The sequence below is a fragment of the Drosophila persimilis genome, unplaced genomic scaffold (assembly GCF_003286085.1).
Source record: "Drosophila persimilis strain 14011-0111.01,24,50 unplaced genomic scaffold, DperRS2 tig00000002-arrow-pilon, whole genome shotgun sequence".
Classification (NCBI taxonomy): domain Eukaryota; kingdom Metazoa; phylum Arthropoda; class Insecta; order Diptera; family Drosophilidae; genus Drosophila; species Drosophila persimilis.
The window spans coordinates 7,060,122-7,078,829 of record NW_020825289.1 but is presented as its reverse complement, the minus strand read 5'-3'; the positions used below and the strand labels follow the sequence as shown (position 1 = coordinate 7,078,829).

Genomic DNA, 18,708 nt, shown 5'->3' with positions numbered 1-18,708 from the left:
TGGGATAAAACTTTGTGGGCATTGCTGAGAGATTTAGTTAGTCAGCATTATTCAATTTTATTTTTATTTTATTTATTTTTTTACCATTTACCATTTTTGCTGAAACCTCTTTTTACGCAAAATGCAATAAAAGCAAGTGTTTAAACTAAGCCAGTTAAGTAGAAAATTAATTTATGAATCGGATAAAATTATGTGGGCAGTGCTAAATGTTCTATCTGGCTATAATATTTGACGGAACATTAAAATTAGGCAATATGGTTTCCAATCCTTGATTGAGAACGATTAACCTATTATAAGCCAAGGGGGTATTTAAATTTTCCACCGAAAATAATGAAAATTTAATCATTTTAGCGCAGTTCAGGTGGAGTTTGTGGTGTTTTTTGCAAGTTTAAGGGAAGGATAGGATGGATCTACAAGAAGAATTCACAATCGTTCTTAGTTTTCGCCATTTACCTCAAGTAGCTGAAATATTTAAATAAAGGGCGCTGAAGTGGGCTAAGTTCGAAAAATATACCTTGAATTCGACAGTATATTTACGGTATATTTGTAAAATCATACGGTATTTTTTGGTATATTTCTGAGGGTCAGCCGGTATATTTTAAAATAAATTCCGTTCCGCTTATCGCACGAAAACATCGATAAGCTTAAACTCTTTATATCGATATTCCCAGACCCAAGTAGCACTTGCATAGCCTTTCAAATTCAAACTGCAATCTTCGCTTCGCATCGTGCGGCCATCGAATGGGCCAATCATGTATAGAATTGATTCATCAATCGTACAAAATTGAGTGGGCATGGCTAAATGTTCTATATAGCTAATAATATTCCACAGAATATCAAAAACGAGCAATATGGTTTCCAGTCCTTGATGGAGAACGATTAACCTATTATAAGCCAAGGGGGTATTTAAATTTTCCACCGAAAATAATGAAAATTTAATCATTTTAGCGCAGTTCAGGTGGAGTTGGTGGGGTTTTTGCAAGGATAGGATGGATCTACAAGAAGAATTTACAATCGTTAATAGTTTTCCCCATTTACCTCAAGTAGCTGAACTATTTAAATAAAGGGCGCTGAAGTGGGATAAGTTCGAAAAATATACCTTGAATTCGTCAGTATATTTACGGTATTTTTTGGTATATTTCTGAGGGTCAGCCGGTATATTTTAAAATAAATTCCGTTCCGCTTATCGCACGAAAACATCGATAAGCTTAAACTCTTTATATCGATATTCCCAGACCCAAGTAGCACTTGCATAGCCTTTCAAATTCAAACTGCAATCTTCGCTTCGCATCGTGCGGCCATCGAATGGGCCAATCATGTATAGAATTGATTCATCAATCGTACAAAATTGAGTGGGCATGGCTAAATGTTCTATATAGCTAATAATATTCGACGGAAGATCAAAATTGAGCAATATGGTTTCCAGTCCTTGATGGAGAACGATTAACCTATTATAAGCCAAGGGTGTATTTAAATTTTCCACCGAAAATAATGAAAATTTAATCATTTTAGCGCAGTTCAGGTGGAGTTGGTGGGGTTTTTGCAAGGATAGGATGGATCTACAAGAAGAATTTACAATCGTTAATAGTTTTCCCCATTTACCTCAAGTAGCTGAACTATTTAAATAAAGGGCGCTGAAGTGGGATAAGTTCGAAAAATATACCTTGAATTCGTCAGTATATTTACGGTATTTTTTGGTATATTTCTGAGGGTCAGCCGGTATATTTTAAAATAAATTCCGTTCCGCTTATCGCACGAAAACATCGATAAGCTTAAACTCTTTATATCGATATTCCCAGACCCAAGTAGCACTTGCATAGCCTTTCAAATTCAAACTGCAATCTTCGCTTCGCATCGTGCGGCAGAGCCTGACTCTTGACAAAAAAAAATCAGAAACTTAGTCACTTTCGACTTAACAATTGTAAATTATATTATCAAATAATTTAAAATCGCTCACATATAAGTCGGTGACTGAAAAACAATTTGCGTTTCGAATTCAAATCGACGCGCTAACAAGACCAAGGAAAAGATAACTAAAGCGTCGCTTCGTGTGTGTTAATTGTATATTTGTTTAAAAACCCAGTCAAAATGGTCGGCACATTGAAAATGCGCGGGGATGAGGTAAGTTTTCTAATGTTTAATAATTTTCATAGCGACATGATAGAAAAGGGCCGATAGCGACGCAGGGACGCCATTGCTGCATCGGCAGAAGGGAATGAGGGAATAGAGTGCGTGAGAGAGTGTGAAGAGTGGAAGAGAGAGAGAGAGAGGGTGAGAATGTTCCGTTTGTCAATCTCTTTGTTGTTTTTTCCATGCCAGCCGCGGGTGCATTTTGGCGCACTTTTACAATTGCGGTACTTTTACCGCTTATCACTCTCTAGTTTACCCACTAAATCTCGGAACATTACGGTTCTTTGCAAAAATGGCCGCCGGCCATTGCCATTTAATGTATTTTAGTAAATGGATATAAATTGTTTTTGTAGAATGCCTCGGAGAATATAAACCAGGTCCAACTTAAGAAATTGACAGTGCCTTCAAATGAGGCAACCACAAAACGTGCTGCTTTGGGCGATCTGCAGAACCGCGGGTTGAACCGCGCCATTGCCGCCAAAGATGTGGCCCAGAAAGAGTAAGTGCAGCTCCCATTCCAGTGCAACCGCTTGCTTATTGCGGACCGCTTCGATTCTCCTTGCAGATTGAAAGAATCGAAGCTGCCGAATGTGTTGCGCAACGCCAAGGCCCGCGTGGACACGCACTGGAAGAAGCAGCCAGTGGGTGCCAGCAATGTCAACGGTGCCGTGCTGGCCAAGCCCACTGAGGGTGGAGTGGCGGCACTGCTGCGCGCCAACTCTGTACGCACCCATACCGCCCCCTCGGGTGTTCTGCTCACTCGTCAGGTCTCGGCCAGCACCCTGATCCGTGGCGATAAGGCGGCCGCTGAGGCGACCAACAAGCGTAAGTATCGATTGCCAATCAAGTCCAAGACCATATCCCAATCCCAAACAGTTACAGTCAAGACAAAGTCGGAGACCGGCTCCAGCGATCAGGTCAATGCGCCTGAGCCCACATTGCGTCGCGAGGACAGCAATCTGTCCAAGAAATCCCTGACCAAGCTGCGGGCTGCAATGGGCAAACCAGTGATGGGTGTGGCCGGTCTGAGGAAGGAGCCTGTGGCCGTGCTCAAGAAAGAGCCATCTGTGGCCATCAAGAAGGATGTCGTCGGTCCGGTCCGGAGCGAAAGCACCGACAGGGGTGCCATACTGAAGCCATCGACAACCATTCAGCCTTCAATGTCCTTGTCCAGCAAGCGATTGGCCGGTATCGAAGACATCGATGCCCACGACAAGGATAACCTCGTGCTCGTTTCAGAGTATGTCAACGATATCTATGACTATCTGTACAAGCTGGAGATCGAGCAGCCGATTCACAACGATCACTTGGCCGGGCAGAAGGAGGTCTCCCACAAGATGCGCGCAGTGCTGATCGACTGGATCAACGAGGTGCACTTGCAATTCCATCTGGCTGCCGAGACCTTCCAGCTGGCCGTGGCCATCATCGATCGCTATCTGCAGGTGGTCAAGAATACGAAGCGCAGCAATCTGCAGCTGGTGGGCGTGACGGCCCTCTTCATCGCCACCAAATACGAGGAGCTCTTCCCGCCAGCCATTAACGACTTTGTCTTCATCACCGATGACACCTACTCGGCCCGGGAGATCCGCATGATGGAGCTGCAGATCTTCAAGGCCATCGATTGTAATCTGTCGCGTCCGCTCCCGATTCATTTCCTTCGGCGCTACTCAAAGGCCGCTGGGGCAGAGGATGAGCACCATGCCATGTCCAAGTATTTTGTGGAATTGGCTTCGGTCGACTACGATTTGGCTAGCTATAAGCCGTCAGAGGTGGGTTCGGCACACAGACTTCAATCATGTAATGTCATAATGTTTTCCATGTTTCTTTCAGATTGCTGCAGCCTCGCTGTTTCTGTCGCTCCACTTGCTCAATGGCAACTACCGTGCCAGCACTGGCTTCAACGACAAGCACTGGACACCGACGCTGGCCTACTACTCTCGCTACACGGCCACGCACTTAAGGCCCATCACTCGACAGATCGCCAAGTTGGCTCGCGATGCACCACAGGCCAAGCTGAAGGCCATCCACAACAAGTACCAGGGCAACAAGTTCCAGAAGATCGCGCTCAGAACCGAGCTGAGCGGCCCCCTGATGGACTCCATTGTGGGCCAGAGCCTGAAGAAGTAGTCTGGGCCCACTTCACATCCCCTCACAAATGCCCCCAAATATTTAGTTTAGTTTAATTTGTTTTCATTTTTAAATTTTTAGCGTATTCCCATATTTTCGTTCGTTTGTACGTTTCGTGTTCGTTATAAGTTTGTGTAATACCAGAAGTCCAAGTCGCCTACATTTATAATAATCGTAGAAAATCAGGGTCCCTCTGCTGTGCGTCCCGCGTTTGTGTCATGGCCGCCCCGATGCGATCAACGACAAAGGCATTCTTCACTTGATTATGGTTCGGTTCCTCCAACTCGAGCGGCTGCTTCAGCCCCTTGGCTAGGTGGCCGCTGAATGGGAGGGATCTTGAACCGAAACTGGAACTCCTGCTCCTCCCCCTAAGGGCACACCTCTAGAGTGAGAGTGAGTGGACGAGCACAAACCGCAATACACAATACACAAGGACACTGAGAGCCAGGTGTGTGAGTGGGCAACGAGTACATTTGCTGGCTGAACATATCGGCGTTGTCTCTCAAAGTACATATACCATCTAATATATTATACCCATGCGATAGACTATTTTTATGATTCAATTTGTATTAGAGTTTAAATTTGATTGGAAATTGTGTTCGTTCAATGCATTAAGAATAAATCCAAAAAATTGTGCAAAAATATTATATTCTTCCAAATCCTGAGCTGAGACTTTATAATCTAGGCATAATAGATGTAATGGATTTCACACATCTAACAAATTATTTAATTGCATAATTTAAGCAAGGAATAACACAATTCTTTCCAGCGAATGTCGTGGCAAATAAAGTTTTGTATTGTATAATTTTAAAAAGTACGCAATTTTTTGACATATGTATGTATGTATCCTCAATCTCCGAGGACGGCAGCGGCAGCTGATTCCAACTGTGAGAACGAAATCTCAGGCAGGCGCTAGACAGACCCTTTCCATTGTCCTGGCTTATCAATGCTCCTGAACACACAGAGGTGGAAAAGGTCACCTTCCCGATCACAGGTCAGTTTTTCGTCTTCTGCTTTCCCTTCCTTCTGCCAACGGCTTCATTTCTCATTTCGTTTCTTTTCCATTATGCTGCTGTGTCGTTCCATTGGAAACGGTAATTGCCCAAGCACATTGCTCGCACGTGTCTCTGTGTGTGTTTGCGTGTGTGTGCGGGGTGTCACTGTGTGCATGGGTCTCTTCATTCGTCGCTTCCAGACCGAACCGTTGTTCCGTGCCCATACCATTCCGTTCTCCACTTTCTGGATTTGCTGTGCGCCTGTTCGAAATTTAAGTTTGACGGTTTTATGGCTCTCATTAATTTCGACACTTTTACGGTCAAACAAATGCAATAAAAAGAAAGTAGACCCCGTCTGGCCGAGGGGGGCGGAGCACACAAGCACAAAGGAGAAGAGATATATAAAAAGAGAGCGGAAGAGAGGAGTGTGTAGGCCCGCCAGAGTAATGTATTTTTTTGCCATTTGTTTGGCTCTGACTCTGCCTCCGCTCATATTTTATTTTGGATGCCATGCCACCGCCGTGTCATAAAAACTCCAATTCGTATAATTTGGGGGTTCGTTTCAGTTTCTGGACGGGCACAGGCGCTTAGGTTTCCTTGCTCTCGTTTCTGGGTCGCTGGTTGAGAAATATGCAGAGCATGAACCACCACTGAACCACTGGAACAGCTCCTGACAGTCGCTGCCTCAGGTAACATACGCGGGGTGGCCTGGGGTCAGGTCAGAGGGAGGTTATGCAAAAGACGGAACATCTTTCGACAGGGGAAGAGCAGCTGCTGATGGATCAGCTGAGAGCGAAGTCTCAGCTTAAGTAGTCCATAGTACTTATAATCTTTATGTTATTATATCGTCTCATATTATTGGCTTGACAAAAGATTTCGTGGAACATTTAGATAATAAGAATATTCCGAATTCTAGACTTTTGATCAAGCTGAACAAAAGGACTAATACCAAGGACTTTTGGAAGGTAAGTTAATTGAAACACTATTTAATATCTTCCACCAAACTTTTATAAAACTCTCATAAGAATACATATAAATAAATAGCCTTAATTTTCAGGTCCTGTATTCTTTGATACTCATACGCAAACAGCATAGGAATATATTATTACCGCCCTCTACTTATTCTTATTATTAAGAGAATCTCTTTGGGATCTTCTTGTCTGTGGCAAAATTCAAATAAAGACTACATTGCGCTTTCTCAGAATCTTTTGGCTACGAACAATACCAATCAAAAGGTGTAAATCTTCAAAGAATGAAATAAATATAGCTCCTTTGATAGTTCTTCGTTTAAAGTATAATTTAGTATCGTTTTTATTTCATCATCGTTTCACAATCATCCACAGACAGTATTCGACTATTCTCGATTACAATATTTAAAATATTGATTACACAATTTTTTAGGGTAGAAGAACAATGCAGGATTATCATTATCATTATCTTATGGTTGGAAGAACCACACGGATGTCGCTGAAATTCGAAACTGGATCCGTCCATTCCGTGCCCCGTCCGCCGCCTTCCGCCTGCTCTCCCTCTCTCCCAAGATTTGTGGCATTTTGTGGCGTTGGGCGACGTGTCGGGGCACGGAGCTGGCTGGAAACGCAGGAAAACATGAATGCGCAAAAGGGTTTTCTTTTGTTTTGTATAATTTGGTTTATCTTAAGTTGTAGTGTAGGCTTCTTTATGATGTTATTCTTGATTATTAGATCTGCGCGCGGCAATGGGCAGTAATGAAATTGTTAGGGGACTTTCGACTTAGACAATATTCTACTTTATTGATCTTGCTTTTAGGGTAATCTCTCCGCCGCATCTAAGATGTTAAACCGCGCGGTTGACTGATGTTACAATTTCTAACCCTGGAAGGTGGCCAAGAACTTGGAAACAATATCCTTCAGCTTGGCATCGGTGGCCTCAGAGATAGCGCCCTCCTTGGCAATGGTGTCGAGCAGACCCTGCTCGCTGGTCTTCATGAGCTGCAAGAACTCCTTCTCGAAGTTGGTGATCTTGCCGGGGTCCATCTTGTCCAAGTAACCGCGCACGCCGCAGTAGATGACAGCAACCTTGAGTGGAAGGAGAGATTAGAGACACATCGCAGAGGGTGCATCAATAGGCTACGCACCTGATCCTCAATGGCCATGGGCACGTACTGTCCCTGCTTGAGCAGCTCGGTCAGACGCACACCACGGTTCAGCAGCTGCTGGGTGGAGGCATCCAAATCAGAACCGAACTGGGCGAAGGCAGCGACCTCACGGTACTGAGCCAACTCCAGCTTCATGGAGCCGGCAACCTGCTTCATGGCCTTGGTCTGGGCAGCGGAGCCGACACGGGAGACAGAGAGACCGACGTTGATGGCGGGACGGATACCCTTGTAGAACAACTCGGTTTCCAAGAAGATCTGGCCGTCAGTGATCGAAATGACGTTGGTTGGAATGTAGGCGGACACATCACCGGCCTGGGTCTCAATAACGGGCAGGGCAGTCAGGGATCCACCTCCCATGGCGGGGGACATCTTGGCGGCACGCTCCAAGAGACGGGAGTGAAGGTAGAACACATCACCGGGGTAGGCCTCACGACCTGGGGGACGACGCAGCAGCAGAGACATCTGACGGTAGGCGACGGCATGCTTGGACAAATCGTCGTAGATGATCAGAGCGTGCTTTCCCTTGTCGCGGAAGAACTCGCCCATGGCGCAACCGGAGTAGGGAGCCAGATACTGCAGGGGAGCGGCATCCGAAGCGGTGGCAGACACAATAATAGTGTACTTCATGGCGCCGGCGTCAGTCAGACGCTTCAGCATCTGGGCGACAGTGGAACGCTTCTGGCCAATGGCAACGTAGATGCAGTACAGCTTCTTGGACTCCTCCTGGGCGTCGTTGAAACGCTTCTGGTTGATGATGGTATCAATGGCCAGAGCAGTCTTTCTGCAAGAGCGGTCGGGTTACAGAGTCAGTTGGAGAAACTGTGGGTAGAGCTCTTCACCACTTACCCAGTCTGCCTGTCGCCGATGATCAGCTCACGCTGGCCACGACCGATGGGCACCAGAGAGTCCACAGCCTTGATTCCGGTCTGCATGGGCTCGCGCACAGACACACGGGGAATGATGCCGGGGGCCTTGATGCCGACACGGAAGCGGTCCTTGGTGTCGATGGCGCCCAGGCCGTCGATGGCGTTACCCAGAGCGTCGACAACGCGACCCAGCAGCTCATAACCGACTGGGACATCGACAATGGCGCCAGTACGCTTGACAATATCGCCCTGCTTGATCAGCTTGTCGTTACCGAAGACGACCACACCGACATTGTCGGCCTCCAAGTTGAGGGACATGCCCTTCAAACCGGAGGAAAACTCCACCATCTCATCGGCCTGCACGTTGTTCAGGCCATAGACACGAGCGATACCGTCACCAATGCTCAGCACACGACCGGTTTCCTCCAGATCGGCCTTGGGCGAAATGCCCAGGATTCTCTCCTCCAGGACGGAAGAGATTTCCGCGCTGCGCTGTGTGCTGGCAACATGGAACTTACGGGCAGCGAGAGTGGAAGCTGGGTACGCAACCTTGCAGGCAATCTGGAAGAGAATAGCAATCGAATCGAGTTCCGGAATTACTAACAATTTCGCTTATGTAAGGCAAGTGTGTGCGGAGGGAATGTGCCGTAGTTGAGTAACCACTACACGAGGGACACCAGCTTTTCATCTGCTCTGTGGTTTTTTACCCACGAATAATAGATACACGAAACTCTACGGTTCTTTTTTTTTACCAATTCTACTCTCCGCACACCCCCTCATGCACTCAACTGCTGGCTCGACACTTGCTGCCTTGCACATAACCTCACACTTTTGGGTACTGCCAACGAGCCGATGGCGAAGCCGACATACCCAAAATTATGTAATATTTCTACACAACAAATGCACCTTGCGCGTTTCTAGTCACTATTACTATGCGATTAGCTACCAAATTGCAATTTCAAGTTCCTAGACATCTTAGCGATAGTTATGTAACAGAGGAGGCCCCATCCGGCCGTTTACGATTTTTGCCGAATTGCGTAACACAAATTCTTGGCCAAAACGCTGAAAAACCAAGCGATCCGCTGGCCGCTACTGGGGAGTCTCCTCCAACCATGCTTTATAATCCATTTCAACTTAGGCTGCACGTTTTCTTCGCCAATTCTCTCGGCAATTGGGTGGGATTATGTATAACTTCTATATGCAAATTTTTCGCCGTGGCTGTTTTTCAGTTTTTAATACCTGTGCGGCCGACTTGGGCAAGGTGCGCGCGACCGACGACGCCAAGCGTGCAGAAATCATCGACATTTTCTATACTTTTTAACTCTTTTGCCGCAGAAAATAATTAAATAATTCCAACACCAACTCCTCTCCTCGTAGACTTTTTCAATAGTGATGTAAGAAAAACATCGATGCATCGAGCATCGAGCATCGATGTTTTTCTGCCGATGTTCACTGATGTTTTCCGATGTTTTTGCTGCTACCGATGTTCAGTGATGCGTCGATGTTTTGCAAAACATCGGTAGTTTAATTTCATATTTGACTTAAAATGAATCAAATTTACTGTAGATGGTATACATTTGTTTAAATATGAAACTGCGAACGGCGTTAACATCATTCGAAGGCAACCCGTTGTGTGTTTGGGAAGGGTACTGTTCAGTCACAGACATATACCTTATTAATATTACAGAATAGACAGTACAATTTCATACACAAATACTCATAAATACAATTGGCCATGTCACTTCATGCCAATGAATATGACGACACGAAAATTACATTAGCAACTAAGAGCACCAAAAAGGGTGAAGCAGTAAACTATTTACTCTATTGCTGCCAAGTATCTAAGTAAATGCACTGAAATGTAACCCCCGCACAGAGTAAGTGTACCCTATCTAAAAATACACTCACATGGAGCCTGTGCGTTCCATCCCATACAATAAGAGTACCACTGCTAGCTATATAAGGAGATCCATTTGTTCAATAAAACTCAGTATCAGAAACACAACTGCCTGTCACTAATTTTCCCATCGCAATCATCAGGTCCTGATTTCGCGGTCATACATCGATGCATCGAAGAATAAATCCGATGTATCAATCCAACATCGATGTTTGATTTTGACAACATCGATGGACAACAAATTTACATCACTAATTTGGTGTAGAGGGACACTATCGATGGTAAGACACTATCGCGCTACTAAATATCGACGGTTCAATGTTTCGATAGTGGGCGATAGTGGGAAGCACAGAATAACCGTGCAAGCGTCTTAGCCCACTAAAGCCCCCTGTATTTAAATAGTTCAACTACTTGAGGTAAATGGCGGAAAATATTACTGATTGTAAATTCTTCTTGAGGATTCATGCCATCTCTACTATAAACTTAAAAAAAAAACCACGATATTTTTCAGCTGAACTGCGCTAAAATGATTAAATTTTCATTATTTTCAGTGGAAAATTGAAATCGTTCTCCGTCAGGATTGGAAACCAAATTCCTCATATTCTTTGTTCCATTGAATATTACCAGCTATATAGAACATTTAGCCATGCCCACTTAATTTTATACGATTGATGAATAATTTCTATACATGATTGGCCTATTCGAAATACTTGCATTTATTGGATTTCTATATAACATTGAAAATTAAATTAATAATTGACAAAAATACCATTTAGCACTAAAAAACACCACATGGGACCGCGGCGAAAACCAGTTTCTACAGTATGACCCTCAGAACAGCACCGAAATATACAAAATATACCGAGTGGTGCGCGCCAAATCTACCTTTTTTGAATGTGAGCGACAAGGATTTAAATGTTGTCGACCGGGCCTTTATCTATGCCCACATAATTTTATACGATTAATGAATAAATTTTTTACTTAACTGGCCAGTTTTTAGTCCTTGCTTTTATTGTATTTTGACTAAACAGGTTTTAAGCAAAAAAGTTCAACAAAAAACAGTTGCAATGTCGCTGGAATTTGAAGACATAACGCTTGTATAGGCCTTTGTACGCCCTTTTTCCTCAATTCTATAACATCCATTTCCCCCAGGGTATGTTAGCAACATGTTTGTGTATGGAATGGGACTCATTTGTTGTGAACCGGTTATTACCGATTCTACCCGTTTCAAGTTCGGTTATCGATACTATCGACTGGTTACGAGTGGTGCGCGCCAAATCTATCTTTTTTGAATGTGAGCGACAAGGATTTAAATGTTGTCAACCGGGCCATTACCGATTCAACAAATACGATTCCCTCAATTTTGTCCTTCCGTCGAATATTCCCAGCTATATAGAATATTTATCTATGCCCACATAATTTTATCCGATTAGTGAATCAATTTTCTAATTTTCTTTTAGCGAAGAAGATCAACAAATGAAACCTAATAAAACGTAAGATGAATTTATTCCGATGAATAATGCTGTCTAACTAAAACCTTTAGCTCTGCCCATATAATTTTATACCATTGATAAATAAATTTTCTACAAGATTGGTTAGTTCTTAATCTTTGATTTTATTATTTATTGACTAAAATATTGTTCAAACAAAATAGTGCAACAAAAAACTGTCGCAATGTTGCTGGTATCTGAAGACATGATGCGTTTATAGGTCTTTCTATACCTTATTTCGTTAATTTATTATGAAGATTTTGTTTTGCGAACAAATTTTCTTAAATTTATATGTTTTAGACATATTTATGCATATGATTATCATCTTGTATTTACATCCTTTTACCTAGTCTTGGTCTTTGTAGACAGATGATGAGCTGTTTAAAAGTTTCATGGATTAGCCCATACATATATTTGATTTATCGGTACAATAAATTTTCTACTGTTGTTTACAGGGACCTTCAGGATTCTACTGAATCTGTATTCAGGTGATTCCCACTAATGTCTCTTCATTAAATCCTCCACGAATGTAAAACTAACGTTCGTAATAATCAATGGTTCTTATCGAAGTACCACTGAAGCGCCAATAAATAATCCCCTGTTGGCATGGGAACACGCAGTAGCTCAGGAATTAGATAAAAGTCCTTGATAATCTGTGGACCCTGCAATATAAATTTCAGATGTACAATTGGTTAGATATAGACGTATAATCTTACCACGTAGGGGCATGAGTGGTTTATGTTACTAAACTGTTTGAAGAGCCCATAGATTATATTAAAAACAGGTTGATTCCGCTTTCTGAAATACTGACAGAAATCAAAGTAAATATCGAAGAGCCAAGGCTTATAGCCGTTTGCCTTTTTGAAAATTCTGCCATGAATTGAAATATTGTTGGTCGGATGTAGTATCGTCCCATTCATATTGAGGAGCACTTTGTTTCGACTGATGGCCTTCAGACGATAGTTGTGGAACACGAACCATGATTGGTTGTAACTCTCGCAGACGAAGTTTGTAAACTTAAAGACGACGGCATCCTGAAAACTTGGTTCAATATTGTCCACTTTAATAGTATTATCCATATATTTACGTTTATATTGATGTGGAATGTTAGGAATAATCCGAGAAGCGCAGAGATAATCAGCTGGCAACGCATTGTTCCTGCTCTTGAGGGCACAATAAAATTTGAATGACACGAACGTGTTATTTTATGCTGTGTTCATTTATGCATGGTAGAGTTAAATTGCTTTAATTACTCTAAACGCTGATTGAACACTAATAACCTATAGTTATAAAGATATCCGATCTTCTGCATAATCCATTCTTGCTTTAATTTCACTTTTGTGGCTTCTTATCGAAGTACCACTGAATTGTAAATAGATAAACACAGGGTAGCCGGGACAGAAGCAATAAACAATAATGAAATTTCTACAAATATTCCACCAATTACGGATGGCTGGCGGGACCCCCGCGGGACTTCTGCAATTGAACAGCTGATTGCAGGTTGGTTTTGTTTCGTTCCGTGAAAAGTGTTGGTGCTTTCACAGATTTAGGTCAATGGCGGAGATGCTATGTTAAATCGCATTAACTAATAATAAATAACCAATACTTTAAAAAGGACAACAGGGCTCAAATAATAGACCTGTTTTCAGAAGACTGGGAGCCGACATTAAGAACCCCAGCTTTAAAGTTCAAGATAAAGAAATATTTGCGATTTACAATGTTCCGCATTTGATTAAATCGCTAAGGAACATTGTCCGAAATAGAAATCTGTATACCCCTGATGGCGTTCTTTCATGGAAAATAGTCGAAGAACTGTATGAAATCGATTACAGAAATTAACAACAAATCATATATATCCAAATAGCTTTGAAAAAATGAAGGTCAAATATGCCACTCAAGTGTTTAGCCAAAGTGTGGCCGCTGCTCTTCGAACAATGATTAGTTCTGGAGGCTTCTTAAAGTGCATTTATTGAAAAAATTAATAGATTATTCGACTGTCTAAATAGTAATGTCCTCTACGATAAAAACCCATTTAGGGTTTTAGGTGCACTGCAAGACAAAAATCTTGTCAATGAGACCCTGTCGGATATGCGAAAATATTTTGAAGAATTTAAATATCCACAGGAAGTCTACTTTCATTGGCCCAAAATGTTTGGAGTGAAAGTGCTGAAGTTTTTTATATTGCTACATCCAAATTATTTAATCAAATCTCGCGTACTGCGTCAGTACTCTGGGGTACTGAACGCGCTAGCCAGTGTGTGACGCCTTCGTTGTATGAACTGGCACATCTATATACTGTATGATTAGTGGCAGAATCTAGGTTATAAATTAATATTGTTAAAAAAATAGATAAATAAGAAAATATAACATGAATATAATATGAAAGTGTAACGTAGTCATGAGGGAGTAGAAAACGGTAGTTGGGTGGGACGAGAGCGAGAAGAAGAGCGGGACCCTGAATAGGAAAAGGGAGCGCGCGAATTCAAAAAAAGGCGCTCATGGAAGGGTGGGTAGTTCCACGCCATCTTTCTTCCGAACTTAAAAAAAGCACCCCATCTTTCATCTGAACTGCGTTAAAATTATTCGATTTTCATTATTTTCAGTGGAATATTAAAATGCCCCTTGGCGTATAAAAGGTTAATCGTTCTCCGTCATTGGAATTCCTCGATTATGATATTCCGTCGGATAATATTAGCTATATAGACCATTTAGCCATGCCCCCATAATTTTATCAGATTAATTAATAAATTTTCTACAAGATTGGTTTGGTTTTTAGTCCTTTCTTTACTTTTATTTCCGGTAAAACAAGGCTTAAACAAAATAGTTCAACAAAAAAAAATGGCGCAATGTTGCTGGTATTTAAAGACATAATGCGTGTATAGGCCTTTTTATACCCTATTTCGTTAATTTTATATGAAGATAAACGTAATTTATAAGGACCTCTTCCCAAATTTATATGTTTTAGACATATTCTTGCATCTGGTTATTATCTTGTATTTATATCCTTTTACCTATTCTTGGTCTTTGTAGATAGACGATGAGCTGTACAATATCGTTGAAATAGGTTGAAAATTGGGACAATTATCAAAAAAACACAAGCAATAAAAGTCAGAAATAATCATTATTCAATCAAAATCAAGAATAACAATTATAATAAAAATTATACAAATAAAAAAAAAAAAATAATAATTATTCAATAAAAATCAAAAATAATAATTATAATAATAATTATTCAATAAAAATCAAAAATAATAATTATTCAATAAAAATCAAAAATAATAATTATTTCGTTATTAGGAATTGTTGGGTGTTTTCTATAAGATTTAAACCATGGTTCTTTGGCGCGCATCTCCATCGAGTATTCTACATACATGAGCGCCATCTATTAATAGATAAGCGGTAGCAATAATCGAACCGTGCTTATCAAATGTATCGAAATTAAAAAAGAGTAAAACTGCTGTTTTTTAAATTGGCCAAAATTAGCGCACAAACATGTTAAATTTAATTATTGTGTAAATCGTATTGCAGAGAAATCTACGAAATATTTCAATAAAATAAAATTTTGAATGATCTCATTTCAGTCCCTTATTTTACGGCTACTTCAGCCACAGAAATAAAATTTGGTATTATAAAAGCTCTAAGTTCGAATTTTCGAACTAATTTTCCTTACTTTCGGTCTCTAGGAATATAATATTTTTCTGTTTTAATGTGTTTTTCCCCAAGAGAAACCGAAACGAATCTGAGCCAAGAAGCCGAGAGAGAGTGAGAGAGTAAACTTTCCCGTTTCAGATGAGCTTTTACAATGTTTTCTTCAATATCTCAATAATGTTCTCCAACACGGCAGTCAAAGCTCGCGCTCTTGAGTGCGTTTGCGTTTTCACACTCAAATTTCCAACTGGATCTTGGCACGGCGCGCCGCACAGTGGCGATTTCAACGAAAAGCGTTGGCAAAAGTCGGAGATTTTTTAGCGCTTTGGATGCAATGAATATACGCATCTAATAGAGAATTTTCCAGAGAAACGGCTATCACAGCTCTTAAATCCCATACAAAATCATATTTTAACCGTTTTTCGTGCGAGGTTGTGACAGGTAAATCGGTATAGAAGCCAAACGGCTCCGAAGCGCACAAAGGGCTTTTAGGCTTAGGTAATAAATAGTTCAAGGAACATATACAAACAAAATCTCGGGAAAATTTAGGGATATATTTTTGTAAAGAGCAGTCAAAGGTGAAAAACTGCTCAAAAGTTAGCTACTAATGAATCCATATGCTCAAGTACACTCAATATTAGAATAATTTTCAATCTCGCGCTACCTCAATTATGTTGTTGGTTACGTATGAATATGCAGGCTAGTATTTCTACCTTTACCTGTCGTTTTGACCAGGATTGAAACAAGGATTTAGAAACACAAGCGATAAAAGCTCATCACCGACATTCTTTGAGAAAAACAAAATTACTGTATAAATAACTAAACATTTTTTTTAAATTAAATTTTTTAATATTATGTTAAGTTAAAAATGAAATACAAAATAGTTTTTATAGCAAAAAACAATATTAAAAGTACTTTATCGATAAAACAAAACAAAAATTATTTAGCATTTTACATAGGAAAATATGCACCGGCAAAAAAGTTAAACTTTAACCCATTATTGTGAAGCTTATAGACACTGTAGCATAATTTACTTAAGCAGATTACATTTTGAAAGATTTTTCTTTCAAATGCAGTTGGTTTCATGAAGATATCTTTATTTGTTCAGAAGTTATTAATTTAGCAAGCTGAAACGGCGGAATTCGCCACTGTGCGCCGCGTCGGCTGCTGGCTGGCGTTGGTTGGGATGCTTTGAGTGATTTTGCACAGACTCTTCGAATAAACTTGCGGGTGGAAAATCCAAATGAAAAGCGGCTGAGAGTAGGAAAAGTGGTCCCGTGCGATGAACAAGTGAATTGCGCGAGAGACGAGCTGACGGAATCCGGAATTCGGAATCTCGGGTTCGAACAACGCACCGCAATCGGTAATTCGGGTGGAAAACTTAAAATTCGGTACATTTTCAAATCGCACAGCCCGGATTTTCGGCTGGTGAGCAGCTGTTGGCCGGAATAGGCTGGCTGGCTGGACCGTGCATTAGCAGCATCCGCAGAAATATCGAAATTCTTATCCGCCACGTGTGTTTTAGGCCGACACGGATGCGGGTCGGTGGCATCCATCGCGGACGCTGATGCGAAAAACGCAAACGGCTTACATTTATTATGCAAACGGGACGACACCAAAGCAACAACAACGAATGAGCGGAGCGGTACAGAAAAGGAGAGCACGGAGAACAACAGACAAACGATAAAAAAAAGTTCTTGAAACCACACAACCTAACGAAAAAAAAATAATTCCAGCAACGGTACAAAAGAGCGAAAGGAAAACGAAAGTGAGAAATCATATCGGCGGCCGTTAAAAAACTGGAAAGCGCTCATCCTCTCCTCTTCTATCCCCCAAACTCTTCTTTTCTATTCTATTCTCTCCTCTACACTCTACTCTCCTCTCGTGTTTTCCTTCTCCTTTTTTTTTTGTTTTGTTGTACACAGACAACGAAAAATTTGTCATCGCAGCGGCGGAGCGGAGAAGAACAAAAGGAACGAATCTCGTGGTGTTTGCAGGGGGGAAAAGCATCACACAAAGAGGATAGAAAGAACGAAATAATAAAACACCGAGTGCGGGCGAGAAAGAGAAGGAACAACCCTGAGCCCCCAGCTCAATGTCCTACCCCCGCTGGAGACGACACGACGACGCACTCACGCGCACGTGTCGGGGCGCATAAGCTTCGCACTTGACTTGAACATTAAACGCGTAGGGCTCTGCTCAGCTCCGCTGCCAGTCGCCCTCCCCTCACCGCCCCTCGTGCGTTATGGAAATTCTGGAGGCCTATATTGTCGTACTGCTCCTGTCGGCCCCGGCTCCGGCCACGGTCCTGCTGTCCTGCCGCGGTGTTGTACCGCCTCCTCCTCCTTGCCACCAGCAGGCTGTAAAATGCTGAAAAAATCTCCAGCCTTTCCACGCAATTTTTGACAGCTGTCAACGTGCGCTCAGCCTCACTGTGTGAGTAGCGTGTGTGTGCGTGTGTGTGGAGGTGGGTGGTGTGTGTGCCGTGTGTGGCATAGTTATTTCCACTTGGGCGGCAAGGTCAACGCCACACGAAAATTGAAAAGCAACGCCAGAGCCGCCAAAAAAACAAACCGAAAAGCATGTCTAGGACTCGCAGGAACAGAAACAGGAGCAGGACAAGGAGCAACAGCAACAGCAACAGCATCGGCAGCAGCAGGAGAAACCCACATCCCACATCCGTCGCCTCGATTCCGTTGCAAAAATGCTTGAGAAATATGTCGCCACATACTATGTGCGTGTGTGTGAGCAAGTGAAATTAAAATTCCCGCATGCCTAATGAATTCTCCATCCGAAATATGTGCCCCAAACGTTTGACGCACGTCCCCGCCGCAGCAGCCGCAGCCACCGAAGCCGCCTGTATCTGTGTTCGTGTTGCGCGAGTGTCTCCGAATCTGTGAAAGTGTACGTGTATGTGTGTGTGTGTTTGTGTGTGTAAGCAAAAACAACAGTTAAAAAACAATGGTTAACTAAACCAAGAGAAAGAGCAGAAGATTAAGAAAGAAAGAGCTAAGAAAGGAAAGCACAAGTGAAAACTAAGGCAAAGAAACAGCTGGGAAATACTTGTTAATTGTAGGCGAAAAGGTAAGAGTATCCTGTTACTACTATTATATATGATAAATTTAGGTTTACCTGCAACTTTTGCTAATTATATAATGCATTTTCGTGCCCAAAACCCAGAAACCCAAATACCCTAGTTGTCCAATCATTTCATTCATGGAAATGTGGTAGAGCCAAATGTGGCAAGTTTCCTGCCAGGAGTTACACGCACACACACACATGAAATAATGTCCATACTCGCACACAAATTTATGCAAATTTTATTCAAATCAAATTGCAATTGTGGCTAAAACAAACACTTGGAGATACAGGGGCAACTTTAACAAAATGCATAAAGGGGTTGCATGGTCGAACAACA

General features: G+C 42.0%; 3 protein-coding genes across 3 annotated transcripts in view; 2 read left to right on the top strand and 1 right to left on the bottom strand.

The window, feature by feature from the left end:
- The first annotated feature begins 1,951 nt into the window (after positions 1-1,951).
- On the top strand, positions 1,952-4,922 carry LOC6590086 (G2/mitotic-specific cyclin-B). The gene is made up of 5 exons (XM_026986501.1): positions 1,952-2,121; positions 2,484-2,629; positions 2,696-2,955; positions 3,007-3,899; positions 3,961-4,922. The coding sequence occupies exons 1-5, from the start codon at positions 2,089-2,091 to the stop codon at positions 4,255-4,257; spliced, it is 1,629 nt and encodes a 542-aa protein (XP_026842302.1). The 5' UTR covers positions 1,952-2,088; the 3' UTR covers positions 4,258-4,922.
- A 1,616-nt stretch (positions 4,923-6,538) lies between these two features.
- Positions 6,539-9,595, bottom strand: LOC6590085 (ATP synthase subunit alpha, mitochondrial). Its single transcript, XM_002016003.2, has 4 exons — positions 9,495-9,595; positions 8,236-8,816; positions 7,369-8,170; positions 6,539-7,309 (listed from the first exon to the last, which is right to left on the bottom strand). The coding sequence occupies exons 1-4, from the start codon at positions 9,558-9,560 to the stop codon at positions 7,100-7,102; spliced, it is 1,659 nt and encodes a 552-aa protein (XP_002016039.1). The 5' UTR covers positions 9,561-9,595; the 3' UTR covers positions 6,539-7,099.
- Positions 9,596-17,151: 7,556 nt separating this feature from the next.
- The window catches only part of LOC6590118 (cyclic nucleotide-gated channel rod photoreceptor subunit alpha), a 59,152-nt gene continuing 57,595 nt past the window's right edge, over positions 17,152-18,708 (top strand). The window contains exon 1 of the mRNA XM_026986198.1: positions 17,152-18,374. The gene's annotated coding sequence lies outside the window, so the exon portion shown is untranslated. The remainder of the gene's footprint in view (positions 18,375-18,708) is intronic.

Bases quoted from the DNA above. Each gene is read 5' to 3' on its own strand.
- LOC6590085 (XM_002016003.2), bottom strand. From the start codon at position 9,560: ATGTCGATGATTTCTGCACGCTTGGCGTCGTCGGTCGCGCGCACCTTG. The intron at 8,817-9,494 runs GTATTAAAAACT...ATTCTCTTCCAG, and splicing joins TGCCCAAGTCGGCCGCACAG to ATTGCCTGCAAGGTTGCGTA. The intron at 8,171-8,235 runs GTAAGTGGTGAA...CCGCTCTTGCAG, and splicing joins ATCGGCGACAGGCAGACTGG to AAAGACTGCTCTGGCCATTG.
- LOC6590086 (XM_026986501.1), top strand. From the start codon at position 2,089: ATGGTCGGCACATTGAAAATGCGCGGGGATGAG. The intron at 2,956-3,006 runs GTAAGTATCGAT...AATCCCAAACAG, and splicing joins CGCTGAGGCGACCAACAAGC to TTACAGTCAAGACAAAGTCG. The intron at 3,900-3,960 runs GTGGGTTCGGCA...TGTTTCTTTCAG, and splicing joins CTAGCTATAAGCCGTCAGAG to ATTGCTGCAGCCTCGCTGTT.